The sequence below is a fragment of the Apostichopus japonicus genome, chromosome 7 (assembly GCF_037975245.1).
Source record: "Apostichopus japonicus isolate 1M-3 chromosome 7, ASM3797524v1, whole genome shotgun sequence".
NCBI classification, from domain to species: Eukaryota; Metazoa; Echinodermata; class Holothuroidea; order Aspidochirotida; family Stichopodidae; genus Apostichopus; species Apostichopus japonicus.
This window is the reverse complement of record NC_092567.1, coordinates 16,968,648-16,988,705: the sequence shown is the minus strand read 5'-3', so window position 1 is coordinate 16,988,705 and position 20,058 is coordinate 16,968,648. Positions and strand designations below refer to the sequence as shown.

Sequence of the window (20,058 nt, the reverse complement as noted above, 5' to 3'; positions counted from 1 at the left end):
CACGGGTGGAAATATACATGTTTATGTTAATTGGACTTTGGTCATTTGGTCTTATTGTCCTTTCAATCTCTTAATGTATTCTAGCTTTGCAACACATTTTTTCATGTTCCCAGTATGACAGACAAGGCAGACCCAAATTGTGTCTATGAACGCAGATTTCCCCCAAAATCTCAGTCGATAAAATCACCACGAAATGTTCCATATACGGCTTAGATTGCACCACAGAGCTTGTAGAACCCCAGAGCTTCGCGCTCGTGATGTGCGCTGCGCGCACATCGGTTGATTCTCCGCAGCAGCCAGGGGCCCTTCCTTCCCTGGACCCAGGGGCCCCCAGACTCATCGTTACGCCGCTGTCATAAACGAACTTGCTTGGCGGGTTTAGTAAACTAAAAGGTTGCAGGAGGATCTAAAATACATACATACACATACTATACATTGAGTGTATTGCCTACGTACTTCAATGCACACTAAGTGTTGCTAGCGGAACACAGACCCTATACATCCAACCATAGAGCAACTGATCAAACATTTATGGATGCCATGCTTTGCAGTATTTCCAAAACAACCAGCTCCCACGACAATGATAAGTATGTAGATCACTCTTTAAGCAATGTCGATGTCATAATGACAATGGCTACTTTTGACGATTCATGAAAATGAAATACATTACACACAATTATTGAGAAAAAACTGAGGCAAGTGGTCTGTGGGACGCCGAATCTTTACGCAGGTTTGCAACGAAGAAATTACTGTGGTATGAATGAACATTTTGCATTAGCCACTCTTAATACGGAGAAAACAAACATCTTGTGCGATGAAAAGTCTTTTCAGTATCAGAGATGCTAGCTTTCCCCAAAATTCATAGAATGTCTCTCTATTATTTTTATGGATGAAACCAGGGTTAGGAACCAATAGGAGAAAGACATGAGAAGAAAATAAAAAACACGGAAGATGAGACGAGAACAATCAGTTTTGTAAATTCTTCTTATTTAAGTCACTCTGCTTAGATTTCACCACACACAATTGGTTCATTGCATGATTAATTCAACCAACAGAAGTGAAGATACTCACCATCAGTATCTATAATCTCAATTTAAGTAACAAATTAAATTAAACAAATCAGTTTGGAAAACAAAAAAGCAAACCAGGTTCCAAAATTTTGAGATCATTAAAAAAGGAAGCCCAGAGACTGGATACATATGAAACACATTCCAAGAATCCAGGTGAAATGTTATTACATTCCATTCCTACATTCCTTGAGATATCAATAATTGAAATTGCCACAGTATTGTACGCTAGGTAAACTTGAAGCAAACAGGTGTGATGTCATAGAAGTACTCTGTTAGAAGAAGAAAAAAATGTATGGATTTCTTTACTTTACGGTTTTGACAAAGGATTACATAGGGTCCTAACTTTACATAAGTCGATGTCAAGCTAACGATGTTATAATCACTGCAGGGTATTCGTACTGGGATAAATCCCAATTTTGAAGCAGAAACGTAATTTGAAAAACAAAAAACAGAACTTTCGTTAGTGTGCTACTAAGACATGACACTTATTGCTTGACATTCACTTCTGCTGCAAGATATGCCAACTTCCCAAACGATGAAAACTGGTTATAAAGTGGATGCCAATTTAACCAGGATTCTTAAAATATCTCCCTCTTTCATATCTGTCAAAAGTTAAATTTCCTCTCGACTGTCCTTCTCAGGGATTACTACTATTAATATCAGTTATTTCAATCAAGTTTATTTTCATGAAGAATGTATTTTGATAATCTAATCTGCAAATAAGAAAGCCAAAGTTGACAATTATATAAACACTTTTAAGCCCCCCCCCCCAACGCCCCCACCCAACATTCACGGACTCACTCAAAACAGTTAAAAGGTGAAAGGAGGGAACAGATGGAAATTGCAAGTACCAATAAAGAAGAACAAGAAGCAGATTAAAAACCCATTATAGAAACGATGAATACAATGTTAGAAGATGAACCCCTAGCTCAAACAAAATACCTTTCCAGGACAAAAGTGATTAATGTATTGAATGGAATGAAAAGGGTATATATACCCGTACCCAAAATGTTCTGATGTAACTTTTTGTTTGAATATAATATTTCTTAAATCATCAAATCTTCTATAACATTTTCGAACTTTATAACACAAATGTTAAAAAGCAAAATTAAATGTATAATATCATTAGTCATGATCTGCGTATTAAATGCTAAGTATGCTGATTTAAAAAATAATAATAATCTGTTGAAGACAGAAAAAAAAACATTTAACTTATGTAAGGGTTTATAAATATATACCATTAAGAAATATTCTTCTTTCATTTTGGTTGTTATCAGAATATGATCAAAGAGCTTACCAAAGTCTACCGATTAACATATATAACCAAATGAATTCATCGGGAGACAAAATCACAGAATGAAAAAAGAAAAATCGATGCGTTTAAGCTGCCCGATGATTGTACGAGCTTTATGACGTCATTCTTTCCGAGGGGGAACGGTTAAATCCTCTGTAATTTTTTTTTTCAATTTGTTTAAACGTAATCAAAATACATACGCCTGTGCAATTGAAATTTTTCAACATCACTGTCAGCAGCAAATGTGGTCATTTCAAGACGTCGTACGGACTCCAGAGCGTCGACAAGGTCGGCCCCAATAGCACTTACTATTATCTCATCCTTTTTTAGGGCTTGAAATGCGGCCTTCATGTCAGCGGGAAGGAGGGCAGTGTTCGGTGGAACGTGCTCAGCAATATGTGATGGCTTGTTAGTCGGTACTGGAGGTGGAAGAGGTAACTTACGTTCGATACCATCTATTCCAGCTGCGATTGTAGCAGCTAGACTTATGTAAGGGTTTCCAGCACTTGATCCCATTCGATTCTCACAATGAGTGATTGAGGTGCCCCGACGACCCTCCTTCTTTAGGATATGGCTTCGACATAAAACTAGCGACAAATCCGTTTCGCATCGCCATTTCTTTTACACCAGTGCGGAAAGTTGCGGCGTTATCTGCGGCCTTGATTCCAAATGTCGGGCAGATGACCAACTCAAACTGACCTTTGGCGTATTCAGTTTCGACGCATTCGATATCGACTCCGGCTTCTGAGAGATTTTCAGCGACCTTGTCAAAAAATGCTTGGTGCTTTGCGAGACGAATGGTGGCGTAGCAATCTACGCCATCGATGATTGGTTTCCTATTTTCTTCATCCACTACCCAAAACTCGTATTCAAATGATGAGAAGATACTCAAATCTCTGTCCTTGAGCTTCTCTAACTGAGCCCGAGCGACGTTTCGTGGATCTAGTAACGCCTTGTCGCCGTCACTGATGTCCGATACTGAGACGAACACTCTCGCTGTATTTGGAGTCCATGGTAATACTTCGAACGTGGACAGATCGGGTAGAAATACCAGATCAGAGCAATGGTATTTCTTAGCGATAGAGCTTTCAAAGGGTATGTCTGATCTTGCTGTCCACGAAAAACAGAAACCTGGAAACAGGATTCCAGATGTGGCGGTGCTCTTAAAGTGGCGAGCAGGAATGGTTTTAGATCTAGCGACCGCGTTGGTATCAAGAAACTCAAAGCGAATGTTTTTAATGTTTTCTTCTTGAATCCTCTTCTCCACAGCCGTGAGTAGCTCCATGCTTTGCCCTGTAGACGTCATAATTTTTGGTCACAAGTTTCTGCAAATTGGATTAAAAAAGACTTTTGTTGAAAATAACGTTCATAAAGGAACTATATCAGAATGACTTAGGATATATAACAACAAAAAATCGACAATAAATAGAAGTTACTACGTATAGAAATGATAGAACGATTGCTTCAAGATTTATCAAGTGACATGATAAGTAAGTATATCATAGATACTATGAAGAATATATTTCCGTGAAATGCTTCTTATCCCTTGCCCTTTTTACTCGTACTTTCGCAAGTAGCCACGGCAACATAGTATTCTTTCTTTTTAATGGACCGTCATGGGCGCCTTTTGAGTTAAATCTGTGCACCAGTTAAAGTGCCACCCTAACATGTATCCATATCATCACATATCAGTAATGAAAAACACTTTCGGACGGGTTTCTCATTTTTCCTCTCTTAGCTGTTGTAAAACTTCATTTGCCGGGTATTGCATTGGTATTGGTTAGTATTGGTAATTATTTGCAAAACAACGTTTTATTGTCCAACCCCAGCCATTACAACAGTTTCGGTCCCAATTGGGTCTTACGTGGAGGTAAATATAAGCGTGGGCTCACCATGGAGCGCCAATTTGGGCCAGTGTTGTATATGTATTAAATATGTGTGGGTAAAGATACGTGGGCTAACTTGAGCAACGCCAATGTGGGTTGGATGTGGTCTACAAATCGCGTGTTCATTCTGGGATGAATGATTTTACATAGGAAATTAATGAGCATCAATCTGCGTTATAACTGGGTTGATATGCGGGTTGGAAATATGTGGGAGATGTTCAAGTTGGATGTCTGATTGGGTTCCACGTAGATTATATGAGTTTCACTTGCGCAAATGAGTGTGGGTAAACCATGGATGCCCAATTGTGTTCTATGTGCTGAGTAAATATACATATCGGTCACAAGTGGGTTTTCATGAAGGTTACAAAGACCATATAAGGATTTTTTATTACAAATTGCGTTATCTGTTTCTTTTTTTTTTGCTAAGCCTTGGCAGTAGCAAACACCAGGGAGAAGAGAGTATTGGTGACTATACATTTAACGGTATAGGCTCTACCCCAGAGGCGCAAAGACCTTCATTAGTTGCGAGGGAAATATTTATTATAAGTCGTCCATGGGAGTGGTCTAAGGGGAGTGCCCCCCACGTCCCTTTGAGAAATATTTTCAAAAAAGGTTGGAGGTTCCCATATCTTGTCACTTTTTAAACAATTTTGAAGAATTTTCAACATATATGTTGTACCTTGTGTACAAGATATCAGTTTATGTATTGTACTTCAGGAATTATTTGTAAGATGCTGCCTGCAATTGCTGGTGGTGGTGGGCAGAGGGGTTGGCTTACCCCGAAATTTTATTTCGCCCAAAGTCCCCCAAAGTAGAAAGAAGGGAGGGGGGGGGGGTGACGGATACTATCCCGATGCACCCGTCTGGCTACGCCACTGTGATAACCTGCTAGAATTAACTTTTCTTCGATAACAAAGTTCACGCCGATAAATATGTTTTGCCCTATAAATTAGCTGCATGATATACACTTGAATAAGAATGTCAAGTGGACTTAGGAGACAACGGGTTTTCAAGTAGTAGGCCAACTGGACCTCCTCCCCTGTCGGCCTTGCTTAACGAAAGCATATGAGGCTCGATAAGCTATACGAGTCTTAATTACCATGTCAGGTTTGGTTACTTTATATACAATTATTATCATAAAATCCATTATATTAATACCTTAGGCTAATGTTAGAAATTATGTATGTTAATAAAGGTTAATAACGAATCAATCAGATTCCTAGGATATACTGCTACTTAAATTACCAATTTTGAGCCAATTCAATTGCAAGGATATTCCTCTTCAACTTGAGCATGAACTTACCACCCGTTTATACTGTTATTGACTGGAACGTAAAGCTCGCTAACACAAATAATACCGGTAAAGTAACTCCCCTCTAGGTCATGACGGCGTTTGTTATCGTCCGCTAAAACACTGTCCTGATAATTTTACCAGGAATGCCATTAAACTTGTCAATATTCTCACTAAAGTAGGATAATTCCCTTCTCATTGGAAAACAAAAGGCTACTGCTGATACTCCTCACAAATCAAGCTATCAGCCGAATAGTCTATACTTCAAGTTTTGGGAACGATCTTTGAAAAAAAAAAATCCCCACTCGTCGTATCAGACTTTTACTCGAAAATGAAAATGAATTGTTCATGCTGGTTTCAGGTTCAATATATTAGTATATTATATTAGTCAGAAGACAAAACGTTGAAACATTTGTCATTACACGTGGATATTCTATGAGAACCTTTCGATAAACACAGTTGAACTTGTAATATGATCATCATTCACATACCTCAAGTGACAAGGGTCATGTCACTCAAAGTAACCTAACATTGTACATAAAGGGTAACTGCCGTGTGATTGATAACGGTGGAGAAAGCCACATGTAGGCCTATACGTGCACGTAGCATGCGGCAAATTCGTGTATGTTACTCACATGCACTGGCAACATGCGTGCATGTGACCAACTCTTCACAGTAGGCGACCTATAGCTATAACATTCTTTTTCGTATTTTGGAGTATTCAGCGCTTCCGAACTATAGTTGTACCTTTTCCTACAAATATTGTCGTAGGCTATACTTCCAAACAATAATTTTAGATATATTATACTCAAATCAGATAGCCTATACATGCTGACATTTAGCGTAAGTTGCGTAACTGCTGGCGGCCCACGTGTGTTTTAAAGCCTTCGTGCACTCAATATCGCCAAGAAGTTCTGTTCTAAAATGTGTCTACCATGATTACATGTTGGTGGAAGTTGCGAATTGGGAGAAGTAATCATGGCGGAATCAATTCGTGGTCTGTCCATAGACCTTAAATGGCGCATGTAGGTGTTGAAAGCTCCTGACCTATAGAATGTGATTACGCAGCGCAGCCTTATGGGGAAACATTTCTCAATGAATCACTGTGTATCTATCTAAGTATGAAACCCGATAACAAATGACGGTGTGCCGTATCCTCCTATCACATTATTTTGTTAAGATATGCAATTATATCATTATAGTTTAAAAGAAATATTAGTTTACATCCAAAGATATTATTATTGTTATCATATAGCTGAAAAATATCCCATTATATGAAATTGATCTCATCGGTGGAGACACCTTTGGTGAAGAAAACATTCTGCAACCAGCCCTCCGCTCATATCCCCATTATCTAGGGTGAGGAAGGGGATGGTGTAGCGGGTGAAAACACGCCCTCTATTTTTCAAAATCACAAGATTTTTAAAGAGAGACAAAGTTGAATCGTTTTCTGATTGGTTTATTAGAGCAGTGTGGACTAAAACCTCATATAAGGCATTATAATGAAATAACATTTGAGAATGAAGACTTTGATATTGGTCAAAAAATATAACACATTTTCAAAAAGAGATGCAATGAAATTCATAGGATACCGTATACTTAACGAAAAACAGCGTAAAAATCCTTAAAAATGTATATAAAACATGCAACTAAGGCAGACAACATGCACGCGTGCATGTTGTAGCACAAGACATCGATCAAGCCACTCTTGACAAAATAGAAGCCCTCAGAGAAACAGCGACGTAGCCAGGAATTTGAAAGGGGGGGGGGGGAAAGCACATATTGCGATTGATATGGGGAGGGGATTAAGGTGAGTAGGGGTCCCCCTCCCCTTTGATATATTTTTGAACAATTGAAGGTCTTTAGATGCGATCTGGTGCAATGTTTTGCCACTTTCATCATTATCATATGATATCATAATTTGATTTTGTTTCCTGTTTGAATTCTTTACATGTTCTTTTACATATTATATCAGAAAGACAAACATATATAGTGCCCTTTTACAATTTTCCGGGTAGGATGATACTTGTTTATTGTCCAATGTCTGGAATTTAATACATTTGACGAACTTAACTGATAGACAATATAAACTTTCATATTTTGTAAGACAGCCAGATGTGCGGTGGCCTAAAAACAAATATCGTTATCGCAGTGTATTAGCAGTGTAATCATTATTTATAGGAAGCGCGTATCACGTACGATTGCAAGCTTAGCTTCATAACATGCTGTTCGTGCAACAACTCATAACAGAAAGGATAAGAACAAACGTTGTCGACGTTGTGCAAACAGTTCGTGACACTCCATCGAGTGCGGTAAGGTATGCAACATGTATTTTATTACGCAGTGGCCAACTGTAGGCTTCTAATAGGCTATAGACTAAATTTAGCTAATTGCATCTGCCAAACTAAGTAAGTAGCTGAATCAGTAGGCCTGGATGTTACTACGATTATAATCGAGTTAACGGAGCTGACGTATTCACGATCAAAAAAGCACTGACAAAGTACCATGCTTAAAAACAACAGTTTTTAACATTCGACACTGAAAGAGGGTGGAGGGGGGGGGGAGCAGTTGGCCCCCTGCTCCCCTGGCAACGTCCCTTCAGAGAAACCACTAGGAATATCCATGAGGATCTCAACACTGGAACGCAAACTGCTCTCCAAATCGCAGAAGAACTGCTCACTATGAGAGAGTTACTATAGAATGGAAAGAAGCTGCACTTTAAAGATCACTTGGGGACACAATGCAATGCTGTGAGTGAAACTGAAGAATTGGATGCTATAGACTAGAAGTTTAGGTTTCCTAGCAAGAGCTCTATACAGCAGGAACCAACATTCACGGACTCACTCAAAACAGTTAAATGGTAAAAGGAGGGAACAGATGGAAATTGCAAGTACCAATAAAGAAGAACAAGAAGCAGATTAAAAACCCATGCGGAATCAATTGAAAAGAATTATAGAAACGATGAATACAATGTTAGAAGATGAACCCCTAGCTCAAACGAAAATACCTTTCCAGGACAAAAGTGATGAATGTATTGAATGGAATGAAAAGGGTATACCCCGTACCCAAAATGTTCTGATGTAACTTTTTGTTTGAATATAATATTTCTTAAATCATCAAATCTTCTATAACAATTTCGAACTTTATAACACAAATGTTAAAAAGCAAAATAAAATGTATAATATTATTAGTCATGATCTGCGTATTAAATGCTAAGTATGCTGATTTATAAAAAAAAAATAATAATATGTTGAAGACAGAAATAAAACCCATTTAACTTATGTAAGGGTTTATAAATACATACCATTAAGAAATACTCTTCTTTCATTTTGGTTGTTATCAGAATATGATCAAAGAGCTCACCAAAGTCTACCGATTAACATATATTACCAAATGAATTCATCGGGAGACAAAATCAAAGTATGAAAAAAAGAAAAGTCGATGCATTTAAGCTGCCCGATGATTGTACGAGCTTTATGACGTCATTCTTTCCGAGGGGGAACGGTTAAATCCTCTGTAATTTTTTTTTCAATTTGTTTAAACGTAATCAAAATACATACGCCTGTGCAATTCAAATTTTTCAACATCACTGTCAGCAGCAAATGTGGTCATTTTAAGACGTCGTACGGACTCCAGAGCGTCGACAAGGTCGGCCCCAATAGCACTTACTAATATCTCATCCTTTTTTAGGGCTTGAAATGCGGCCTCCATATCAGCGGGAAGGAGGGCAGTGTCCGGGGGAACGTTCTCAGCAATATGTGATGGCTTGTTAGTCGGTACTGGAGGTGGAAGAGGTAACTTACGTTCAATACCATCTATTCCAGCTGCGATTGTAGCAGCTAGACTTATGTAAGGGTTTCCAGCACTTGATCCCATTCGATTCTCCATGTAGATCCCATGAGCCCCGACTGGCTTCAAACGAACCGCACATGAACGGTTATCTACTCCCCACGTGGCGTTAAATGGTGCGAATGTATCTGGTTTCACTCTATCTCTACAATTTACAGTTGGACTCTGTAGAAAGGATAATGCTGGAGCATGTTCTAGAAGACCAGCTATCCAATGTTCTCCAATCTCTGAGAGTCCGTAGGGGCGAGAAGGATCACCTGTTTTAGGCGTCTTACCATCGAGTGACCACAATAGGCAGCTTTAGATTTCACGACGCGGAGCTCTCTACAACGAAATGACGACACGTATGTGTTATGCGCATGCGTCTACGTCGACTTCCCGTTGTCCCTGAAATTTTACACCGGGTGTCCAGGGTATTTCCCGTTGTCGTGAAAACGGCAACTTCGATAACATGTGACGTCACAATTTTGTTGTTATTGTCAAGATGGACGAACAATTTGGGCGAGTCGAGCTTACAAATTCAGTTTAAGTTCTTGGTATTTCTATTCGAAATTTGACGTTTAAGTATAAAATGGCTCGGAATTTACGTACTGCCAGTGTGTATACTAATTATACTCCTCAATTCTGACTGTTGTTGGGTGGTTACACTACAGACTTTCACATCGACAAGTTGAAGTAGCGGCAGCCTAACAATTTAACATCTGGCCTAAACTAGGACCTAGGCATAGCTGGCTGAGTGTAGTGGGTCAGCCCTCACACTACCGTTTACAAGCAATCCTCTACTAGGTCAGCTATAAAATCATCCCGCAAAATATGGGGCAAAGGCTATACCACCTCAAACACCAACTTATTTTTGCCAATAATGCATATTTGGGTTGTTAAACACCATTATGGAATCAGCCTGGCTTAAAACACAACTTACGATTGATGCCAGTTCTTTCGTATTATATGATTAGCTTCTCTTAAAATAGAAGAATTCTGCTGCAGAAAAGACTGTGCATAATTTAGAGTGTTTGATTGCCCGAAATTAGTGAAACATCATAATCTTTTATATACATTGCGGACAAATCCACTGTGACATACTGTATATCAGAGGATATTTTGCTTTGAGTTACTATATATTTGATTGATTTTTTCCATCATATTTCAACAGCCTGCTGTCAACTCAGATAGTAATGAAGCTTCAGCGGGTTCAAGTTCCTCAATAAAGAAACCTAGTAGTAGCAGCAGGTATAAGTGGAGTGTTAGCTCAGTGGTTAATGCCGGTGCCTTTCAATCATAAGGTCCCCGGTTCAAGTCACTCCAAGATTAGTGTATGTCGTCCAGTTACAGAGTTGTTGACAATTAACAATTCATAATCATGGACTTTAAATATGAATGTAAGACACTGACTTCGGTCAGCTTGCGGCTTTGATAAGCCAATGAGGCTTTTTCGTGAGTGCCTGCTTGCAGGTGGATCTAATATACATACATAATTACCAATTATGATAGATTTCCAATTAAAAAAAGTATTTGTGTTTACGCTCCAGGGTTGTAATGGTTATGAAAAACAAGTGTGTGGATTTTTTTTATTAATTGTTGAAAGGCTGTACTGGCCACTCAACCGCACATGACTGGTCCCAAAATTCAATTTTATAGCACCTAATCAATGTTGACTGCTACATGCAGTACTGTTTTGTATGGATTGTCTAATAGTCTTGTATGGATTTTTTATGCTTTTTTGTAAACAAGCAGACTGTGTTTATTTCTTACATTTTTCCAATGTTTTCTACCATTGGAAATACAACCCCATTTACCATCATAAATATGACATATTCCTGTTTGAGAAACAAAATCAGAGTACCATATTTTAAAAATAAATAAGTTTAGAGCTCAAATGTTGTGTGTGTGCTATGCACTGATAGAGGTATGCTAGAAATGATTTCCAGCAAAATCTACAGTAAGATGGTTCATGTATGATTGTCAGAAAATTGGACCAGCTTTGAGGATTTTGTAATGAAAAACAAGGAAAGAACCATTCTAATTTTTGACAAAGATAAAGAATACTTATAGGTTTGATGCATATCAGACATTTTGTTTTCGAGAAATCAAGTTAAAATTGATCTCTATTGGGCTGTAATATAATATTAAATAAATCTCAAAATACACTTCTAAATCTATTTCAGGACTTTCATGAAATGGACAGAGGCAAAAGATATAATTCTTTGCAAGGAAGTTGCCTTGCAAAACCCATTTCAGTTCCGAAGGGGCAGTCTAGAAAGAGGCAAGGTGTGGTCTGGAGTGGCCACCGAATTGAGAAAACAGTCCTTTAAGGTGGACCAAAGGGCTGTCAGAGACAGGTATGTTAAGGAGGCTAGAAGCTAAATTCATGCTCTACAATACCGTAGAGGAAAAAGAAAAATCCTCCCAGCATACTAAATAATTACATTTTCCCAAAAAATTGGGATTTCAATTGGTGGTGCTGGTGGTTCCTATGTAATTTATGTTTCACTTTTTACCTTCCATTGCATTCTTTCCTATATACTGTACTGTCATGTAGCTCACAACCCTCATATAGCCCTCAGAGCCCTCATAAGTTTGTGTTTGTACCAAGACGAACATATTTGCCTTCCATTTTCACGACAATTTCTTAACTTAAGACTATAATTTGGTTTAACCCCAGTAATTTCAGTGGTTCCGTTTCATGTACAGACAAGTGCGAGACGAGACGTAGGTGATGTTTAGCACGTATCGCAAGGGTAGACCCGTCTGGATTCTTTGATTGCATCATTGGTTTTTTTTTTCCATAGGTCATGAATATTCATTGTTAAAAGTGTACAAGATATATAGGGGGCGTGGCCAGAAAGAGATTGTTATCTTTTGAGCCAATCAGAGGGTTTGTTTACCTTTTGACCAGGGACTTTTTTTATGGGATGGGTTCCTCTGGGCGATTCACTTATTCTTTCGATTCAATACATTCCTAATTTGGTTTTTCATTCTAATCATAGGTACAACAGCCTCAAGAATAAGGTGCAGAAGAACAACTCTCAAGATAAGAGGGCTTCAGGCATTAGCCCTGAGGAAACGGAAAGCCAAAGGGAGTTGAGGGTGCTTCTGGAAGACTTGGCCAACCAAGAAGATGATGCAGAGCTTCTCCCCAAGACCAATGCTAGTGAAGAGGAGCAGAGGCGCCTCGATGGACAAGAGGTCCAGAAGAGGGCCTGTGAATCGTTTGTGGAGACAAGGAAGAGGTGAGAGACTCATATTACCTCAAATGGGGTTGGTTGGTTGGTATACCGGTATTCAGAAAAAAAAGTTTTCAATATTTGACCTCAGCTGAATTTGCAAAGTATTACAGGGGTTGAACCCTGCATCTTTTGTTTACAAGCAGTGTCACATACATACAGATAAACACATGTGCACACACACAAGCATGATTGCATGGATTCATTCTGTCTCAAAAATTGGTTGCCAGGTCTGTCATATTGAAGAAATTCATGATGTACCTTTATCTTGTTTTGTCATAGGCATTTTGCAGATAAAGAAAATATGCCAAGAAAAAGAAACAGTGGGAGTGATGCTCTTCAGTTTTTGCATCAAAAGATGGAGTTGGAAAGAGAGATGAGGAAGGAAGAGCTCGCCATGAGAAGAGCAGAGGTGAAGAGGGACGAAGCTGAAAGAGATCGACGATTTGAACTCTTTCAACAACAGCAACAGCAGACACAGCAACAATTTATGCAGCAACAACAACAAATGCAGCAACACCTCGCACAACAACAGCAGCAGATGCAAAACATGCTAATGATGTTCATGCAATCGATGAAGGGTAATAATAAACAATAAGTTCCCACCTCCTACCAATGTCCCCAAAACAAGTTTGTACAAAATTGCTCATAAATGGTTTAACTCAGATGACCTCTCCCAAAACAATAGGGATCATATACTCATTATACCAAGTATGAACTTTGCATGGTTGACTTATTGTGTTTTCAACAGAAAATACCTAAATTTCACAAAATGTCAATTTTTGAAGCAAATTGAGCTCATGTCATATATCTGTAATTAAAGCACCATAAACATGCATGTAAATTAAAAATAAAATGAAAGACAATCAAGAAATATACAAAATGCAGCATTTTCCCATTTTTCTGAGATTTATTAATGTTTGATTATTCAAAAATACATTTTAAAGTGATTGTCTGTGTTTCAGTGCTATGATACACTTCTCTCAATCAAAATGGATATCCTACTATATGTTTGACTGTTATTTGTGAATGGGGTAGGGAAATGTTTTCGAGCAAAACGGTCATGTGATCCAATGTCACCAAAGATCAATTAGTGGTTAAAAACTAGTATTTTGAATCATTATATTCACCAAAGGTTGGAAACGGGTCATATTTTGAGACAAGTTGTGAATTGGGTAGGGAAATGTTTTCAAACAAAACATGTCATGGTCATTTGATCCAAGCCCAAATGCATCATTTAAATTTAAATTCCTCTAAGCAAGAAACCAATATTCCTCTAAGTTGGGCTCTAGTTTTAAGAGGGTACCAGAGGACATAAAGACAGTCCAATATGGAGTCACCAAAGACCATACCAACTGTCCAATGTAATCTCAAGATTATTTCAGAATCACTTGGTTTATGGCCCTTATGAATTTCTTTATAATTTGTTATTATATTAAACACATAAATATATATATATATATATATATATATATATATTGTACATTATATTTAACTGGAAAAATTATATTTGAGTGAAACTAAATTTGATATACTTTGTATTTTTACAAACAAATAAGACTGGGTAACCCTGCATTTCAAATGTAAGAGACATATTAGACCATAATTAACAATTATATTTTGCTGGTCTAAGCAAACCCCAAATTACCTTTGAAAATATTGCTCTAATGTGGGTGGCTCCAATTCAAAAAATTTTGATGTTGAGTTACCATATAAGCAAGTATGGGCATTGGTAAGTATGCCTGAAACTATGTACATTTTACCACAGGCTGAAAGTCCCATTTTTTGATTCTTTTTGAAATCTGTTGATTTGAAGAAATTAATCATGTCCCCAAATACCCACTCGACTGAAACTCTCACACTACTCATTGAATGGTTGTACAGCTTTTGGTCATTTGTTAGGTTACCTTTGAAGGGGCCTTGTAAGTGGGCCCTCAATGGATATGCAGGGTCACCATAAATACATAAAGTATTCCCCAGTGTATCATATGACCTATGTTCCAATTCAGTCAAGAGGCCAGACTCTCGCAAGAGGAAACAATCATGTCGCCTTCCCTCTATAGGCCCAAAAAGATTGGCAACTAGACCATTGGCAGCTGTAACAGATTGGTACTTCAATGCATGTACCCTCTTGTGACCATTGTAACATAACCTCTGGTACTCTTTCGGTCTGCAAATTGGACGGACTGTACCATCTACAAACCCCCAACAGTTTTTCAGTGCGGCTCCTTTGGCATGAATGGCTGATGCATATCTCATAAGATGTTCTGAGGAGAGCCAGAACCTGTTCAAAGTTTCCACAAGATATGAATGTTCGCTGTACACAAAGTTAATCATGTGTGTGGAAATTGTGCAGAGCTGTGGTACATCTCTGGCAAAAGTCTTCACCATATCCCCATACCTGCCAGAGAAGAGATAAAATACTAAAGAAATTGCGGGTCACTACAAATGAGAAAGGTGGAATCTTAGGACACCAATACAGCAAAGAAAAAAACACACATGTCCCTTGTGATTCCATACAATTTTTTTGCACAACTCACAATTTCTTCATATAACAGACCTGGCAACTAATTTATAGCTCACACCAGCATTCTAGTATGAGCTTTTGTAGTGATGTGTCATCTGTCACTATCCATATCAAAAGTGGTCACAAGCAAACCCTACAATCCCATCAACAATTGCAGAAAAGTTTTTTTGATAAAAAAGGTCAAGTGGGCCTAAAAAAAATTGTGGGTCCTAAACATTTTTTGTGGCCCATAAAAAATTGGTGCCCTAAAAATGTTTGGGCCCTAATATATTTTTGTCCTTAATTTTTGGGGTGCCCTAAAAGGTATGAGCTACTGCACCATTGGTGCTCTAGTTTTTTAATGCCTAATGGTGGTCCTACATTTAAATTTATATATTAAAGGAAAACCATGCATACATCAATGGGTAAAGTACAACAGTGATGACGAAACTTCAGCATAGGCCTACACATAAGTTGAATGTTTGAATAGTGTTGACGGTTTAAGATGCCGTCCCATGGCATCCTATTCCTGTCTCATATGCTTGGCAAAAAACAAGACGGCAGCAAGTTCTATTTTAAAGTCTTTGGTAAGGCATAAGTTGAAAATATTTACCTACATGGATATGCAAATCGTGATAGCAAAATGCATATGGCCTCCAATCCTTGGACACGGTATCCATTTGTACATTTGATGCTCTCCGGGATTTGAAGTGCATCTTTCAATCTATAGAGATCATCTTTCTTGAACCTAAAAAGCGAAGATGAATAAAGTTAAGCAATATTTCAATATCAACCCTTTTTTTCCTGACGTAAGGGGTGTATTATTTAAAAACATGGCAGGCTTTGCACTTAATTAGAATCATGGAAATAAAATGATTTAGTGTTTTTCGCAGAAGTGGTTACCACATCAGATAAAAGTTCGAATTGAGATTTTTATTACAAGAAAAACCCCTGAAGGTTGCACAGGTGGGACCTGTCAGAATCTCAATTTTGATATTACAATTTACGCTTTCTGTTCCAGTAACCAATAGGAAAACATTGCACGCATCCATACCCACAGTGTAAAGCACACTGCGTCATTACAAAATGGTTCCTAACCCTGCAGTGCGCAGTGGTTCCGGCGGCACAAGGCTTAAAACAACTGTCGTATTGCTGGCCTGGTGTAGGACTGACTGCTGAGAAGCCCCCAGCAACTGCAGTCACAGTCAGTGAATCTGATGTCACGTTCGAAGTCTAATGTATGCCCATTAGCCTATATTTTTATTTGTATGCCTAGGGTACATCTGTGTGTCGATTAGGAGGTAATCCAGCCTGTCTTTAAACAAGACTGGGTTTATTAATATTACGGTATGTTTTATAAACCTCCATAACAGTATATATGGAGTTAGTCTATGCCTATGTGCAACTTAATCATCGGAAATTAGGTCTATTCCTAAGTCTATATAATACTAAACGTTAATGCATAGCCTAAGTTGCGTCACTAACCTGAAGTATGCGTTGCATTCATCATCGTTATAATCTTCCAAATCGAAGGGGTCGTAATCATAATATTGGAATTCAGGGTTTGACGGTTTGTTGTTATCGTATAGCAACATGAATTCGTCGTCGTCTAATAAATCTGTTAAATACCCAAGAGTAATTGCTTCACGAACTCTATGAAGGTTTGCCATCGTTTCAAATCTTGCACTACGGTCGTCTGCTGTAAAGTATAAGTGTATGTCGTCTGCTGTAAACTTTTGTGCATACACCATAGCAACGGTTGCTATTCGTCTCTGTGATATGATTGGTCACATGATTCTTCTTGGTTACGTGATTCTTATTGGTCACATGACTGCCATTTCCCCCGTCGTACAGATCTAAAGCACAAAATCAACAGGACGGGGAGTCAGTACGAAGACGTACACTGTCGGTTAACTTCCCCGTTGCACTACTCCGCGTCGTGCAATCTAAAGCTCCTTAATGAGTGATTGAAGTGCCCCGACGACCCTTCTTCTTCAGGATATGGCTTCGACATAAAACTGGCGACAAATCCGTTTTGCATCGCCATTTCTTTTACACCAGTGCGGAAAGTTGCGGCGTTATCTGCGGCCCTTATTCCAAATGTTGGGCAGATGACCAACTCAAACTGACCTTTGGCGTATTCAGTTTCGACGCATTCGATATCGACTCCGGCTTGTGAGAGATTTTCAGCGACCTTGTCAAAAAATGCTTGGTGCTTTGCGAGACGAATGGTGGCGTAGCAATCTACGCCATCGATGATCGGTTTCCTATTTTCTTCATCCACTACCCAAAACTCGTATTCAAATGATGAGAAGATACTCAAATCTCTGTCCTTGAGCTTCTCTAACTGAGCCCGAGCGACGTTTCGTGGATCTATTAACGCCTTGTCGCCGTCACTGATATCCGATACTGAGACGAACACTCTCGCTGTATTTGGAGTCCATGGTAATACTTCGAACGTGGACAGATCGGGTAGGAATACCAGATCAGAGCAATGGTATTTCTTAGCGATAGAGCTTTCAAAGGGTATGTCTGATCTTGCTGTCCACGAAAAACAGAAACCTGGAAACAGGATTCCAGATGTGGCGGTGCTCTTAAAGTGGCGAGCAGGAATGGTTTTAGATCTAGCGACCGCGTTGGTATCAAGAAACTCAAAGCGAATGTTTTTAATGTTATCATCTTTAATCCTCTTCTCCACAGCCGTGAGTAGCTCCATGCTTTGCCCTGTAGACGTCATAATTTTTGGTCACAAGTTTCTGCAAATTGGATTAACAAAGACTTTTGTTGAAAATAACGTTTATAAAGGAACTATATCAGAATGACTTAGGATATATATAAAAAAAAATCGACAATAAATAGAAGTTACTACGTATAGAAATGATAGAACGATTGCTTCAAGATTTATCAAGTGACATGAAATAAGTATATCATAGATACTATGAAGAATATATTTCCGTGAAATGCTTCTTATCCCTTGCCCTTTTTACTCGTACTTTCGCAAGTAGCCACGGCAACATAGTATTCTTTCTTTTTAATGGACCGTCATGGGCGCCTTTTGAGTTAAATCTGTGCACCAGTTAAAGTGCCACCCTAACACGTATCCATATCATCACATATCATTAATGAACAACACTTTCGGACGGGTTTCTCATTTTTCCTCTCTCAGTTGTTGTAAAACTTCATTTGCCGGGTATTGTATTGGTATTGGTTAGTATTGGTAATTATTGGCAAAAAAAAACGTTTTATTGTCCAACCCCAGCCATTACAACAGTTTCGGTCCCAAGTGGGTCTTACGTGGAGGTAAATATAAGCGTGGGCTCACCATGGAGCGCCAATTTGGGCCAGTGTTGTATATGTATTAAATATGTGTGGGTAAAGATACGTGGGCTAACTTGAGCAACGCCAATGTGGGTTGGATGTGGTCTACAAATCGCGTGTTCATTTTGGGATGAATGATTTTACATAGGAAATTAATGAGCATCAATCTGCGTTATAACTGGGTTGATATGCGGGTTTGAAATATGTGGGAGATGTTCAAGTTGGATGTCTGATTGGGTTCCACGTAGATTATACTTTTCCGAAATGTGAGGATGTGACATCACAGCTAGTCTGATTTCAGCAGTTTATACACAATCAGATAGAACTTTAAACTTGAATATCTCCATAACGGAATAAGATATTTGAACAGTTTCTTCATCATTGTGTTTCTTTTATTGTCTTCTTTCATATAAGATTAACATATATGACACCTGAACTTATCCTTCAATAAACTTCCTTCGCACACAAGGCTGAAGACTTGATCAAGTCTAAATATGACATCACTAGCCATGCACATGTTCGTAACAAAAAATTTCATGTAATTCTTGGTTTTAGTGTAAGTTTTATTTTCTGTAACAGAGGTGGGTTTGCAAATGACGAATCTAAAACAACGTGAACAAAAAAAGTCAAGACTTATAATGACATTTTACCTTGAAAATACTGAAAAGAAAATAAGGAGAATGTAAAACGTTTTCAGGTCGTAATCGGACACTATATGAAAGCAGAGATTGTACAAACTGATACCCCCAGACGTGAGTTTTAAACTAGGATATCTCAGCCTAACGGAACAAGAAGTTTTGAGCTGTTATTAGGAGTTGTCCTTCACAAGGATCTATATCATGTAGCTTAAGATGATTAGTTGTGTTTTGTGTCCGCTTTAAATTTCATCGAAAGATATCTTTGCCTTAATTAAATCGAGCCTTCCATTGACATATTAAACATATAGGATTCACCAATATACTGTCATGCGAAGTAACAACACGACCCTCCTAGCAAGCGATTGGGTGGTTACGAGTTTGATAAGCACAGTTTATGTTCCTAATTTTTCTTAATGGTTCTGATAACTAACTTTTAATATTAGTGAAAGCTATATTTACTTAACGTAACTGGGAAGAAAAATTGCCTTTAACTTAAGATGACTTGCGTAGCTTATGCAATCAAAAAATACAACAATTACATTAATAACAAGAACAAAAAACCTACACAATTTCCCAGACTTGAAAGAACGCACAAGCTCAGTGGCACAAGCTCAGTGGCACAGATATAGTAGTCAAACAGCCTCTCGTACAGCGATTCTCCTCGGTATTTTAGTGCAAATGGCATTACATTATAATCGACAAAATTAATAAGTCTCAGCTGAGTAAACATATATAGGTTTTCTACGCTCTATAGCGACAAAAGATTGTCCCACCTCTATTATGAACTAACTTCACCGTTCACTGCACCTATTCCAAACAAGGTAGCATATGCATGTGTATTAGTGTGAATTTTGACCCTACATTCTTATAAGAAATATAGTTTACTCTATATACATCAACTGCTGTTATTGTGCTTTATTAATCAACCGTCAATATAGGCAGGATTTCCACCAATGGGGCCGCCGGGTGTATACACTGAGTG

General features: G+C 38.3%; 3 protein-coding genes and 1 pseudogene across 4 annotated transcripts; 1 reads left to right on the top strand and 3 right to left on the bottom strand.

Moving 5' to 3' along the window:
- Positions 1-965: 965 nt before the first annotated feature.
- LOC139969543 (lengsin-like) lies at positions 966-5,972 on the bottom strand (annotated as a pseudogene).
- A 1,031-nt stretch (positions 5,973-7,003) lies between these two features.
- LOC139970212 (lengsin-like) lies at positions 7,004-19,887 on the bottom strand. The gene is made up of 3 exons (XM_071975849.1): positions 19,642-19,887; positions 17,052-17,876; positions 7,004-9,688 (listed from the first exon to the last, which is right to left on the bottom strand). The coding sequence occupies exons 2-3, from the start codon at positions 17,855-17,857 to the stop codon at positions 9,079-9,081; spliced, it is 1,416 nt and encodes a 471-aa protein (XP_071831950.1). The 5' UTR covers positions 17,858-17,876; positions 19,642-19,887; the 3' UTR covers positions 7,004-9,078.
- On the top strand, positions 9,729-14,012 carry LOC139969542 (uncharacterized). 2 transcript variants are annotated; one of them, XM_071974630.1, is made up of 5 exons: positions 9,860-9,913; positions 10,544-10,620; positions 11,556-11,729; positions 12,378-12,620; positions 12,897-14,008. In XM_071974630.1, exons 1-5 carry the CDS (start codon positions 9,875-9,877, stop codon positions 13,210-13,212), a joined length of 849 nt encoding a protein of 282 aa, XP_071830731.1. In that variant the 5' UTR covers positions 9,860-9,874; the 3' UTR covers positions 13,213-14,008. The 2 variants fall into 2 exon arrangements, with proteins under 2 accessions (XP_071830730.1, XP_071830731.1); XM_071974629.1 differs by lacking the exon at positions 10,544-10,620 and having other exon boundaries at positions 9,729-9,913; positions 12,897-14,012.
- Positions 14,158-17,034, bottom strand: LOC139969540 (uncharacterized). Its single transcript, XM_071974625.1, has 3 exons — positions 16,606-17,034; positions 15,734-15,868; positions 14,158-15,015 (listed from the first exon to the last, which is right to left on the bottom strand). The coding sequence occupies exons 1-3, from the start codon at positions 16,869-16,871 to the stop codon at positions 14,259-14,261; spliced, it is 1,158 nt and encodes a 385-aa protein (XP_071830726.1). The 5' UTR covers positions 16,872-17,034; the 3' UTR covers positions 14,158-14,258.
- Positions 19,888-20,058: the final 171 nt, after the last annotated feature.

Excerpts from the sequence above, each read along its gene's own strand:
- LOC139969540 (XM_071974625.1), bottom strand. The coding sequence starts at position 16,871 with ATGGTGTATGCACAAAAGTTTACAGCAGACGACATACACTTATACTTT. Across the intron at positions 15,869-16,605 it reads GAATGCAACGCATACTTCAG|GTTCAAGAAAGATGATCTCT; the intron begins GTTAGTGACGCA and ends TTCGCTTTTTAG. Across the intron at positions 15,016-15,733 it reads CGATTTGCATATCCATGTAG|GTATGGGGATATGGTGAAGA; the intron begins GTAAATATTTTC and ends CTTCTCTGGCAG.
- LOC139969542 (XM_071974629.1), top strand. The coding sequence starts at position 9,744 with ATGCGCATGCGTCTACGTCGACTTCCCGTTGTCCCTGAAATTTTACAC. Across the intron at positions 11,730-12,377 it reads CAAAGGGCTGTCAGAGACAG|GTACAACAGCCTCAAGAATA; the intron begins GTATGTTAAGGA and ends TTCTAATCATAG. Across the intron at positions 12,621-12,896 it reads TTTGTGGAGACAAGGAAGAG|GCATTTTGCAGATAAAGAAA; the intron begins GTGAGAGACTCA and ends GTTTTGTCATAG.
- LOC139970212 (XM_071975849.1), bottom strand. The coding sequence starts at position 17,857 with ATGACGTCTACAGGGCAAAGCATGGAGCTACTCACGGCTGTGGAGAAG. Across the intron at positions 9,689-17,051 it reads TTTAGATTGCACGACGCGGA|CTGCCTATTGTGGTCACTCG; the intron begins GTAGTGCAACGG and ends TGAAATCTAAAG.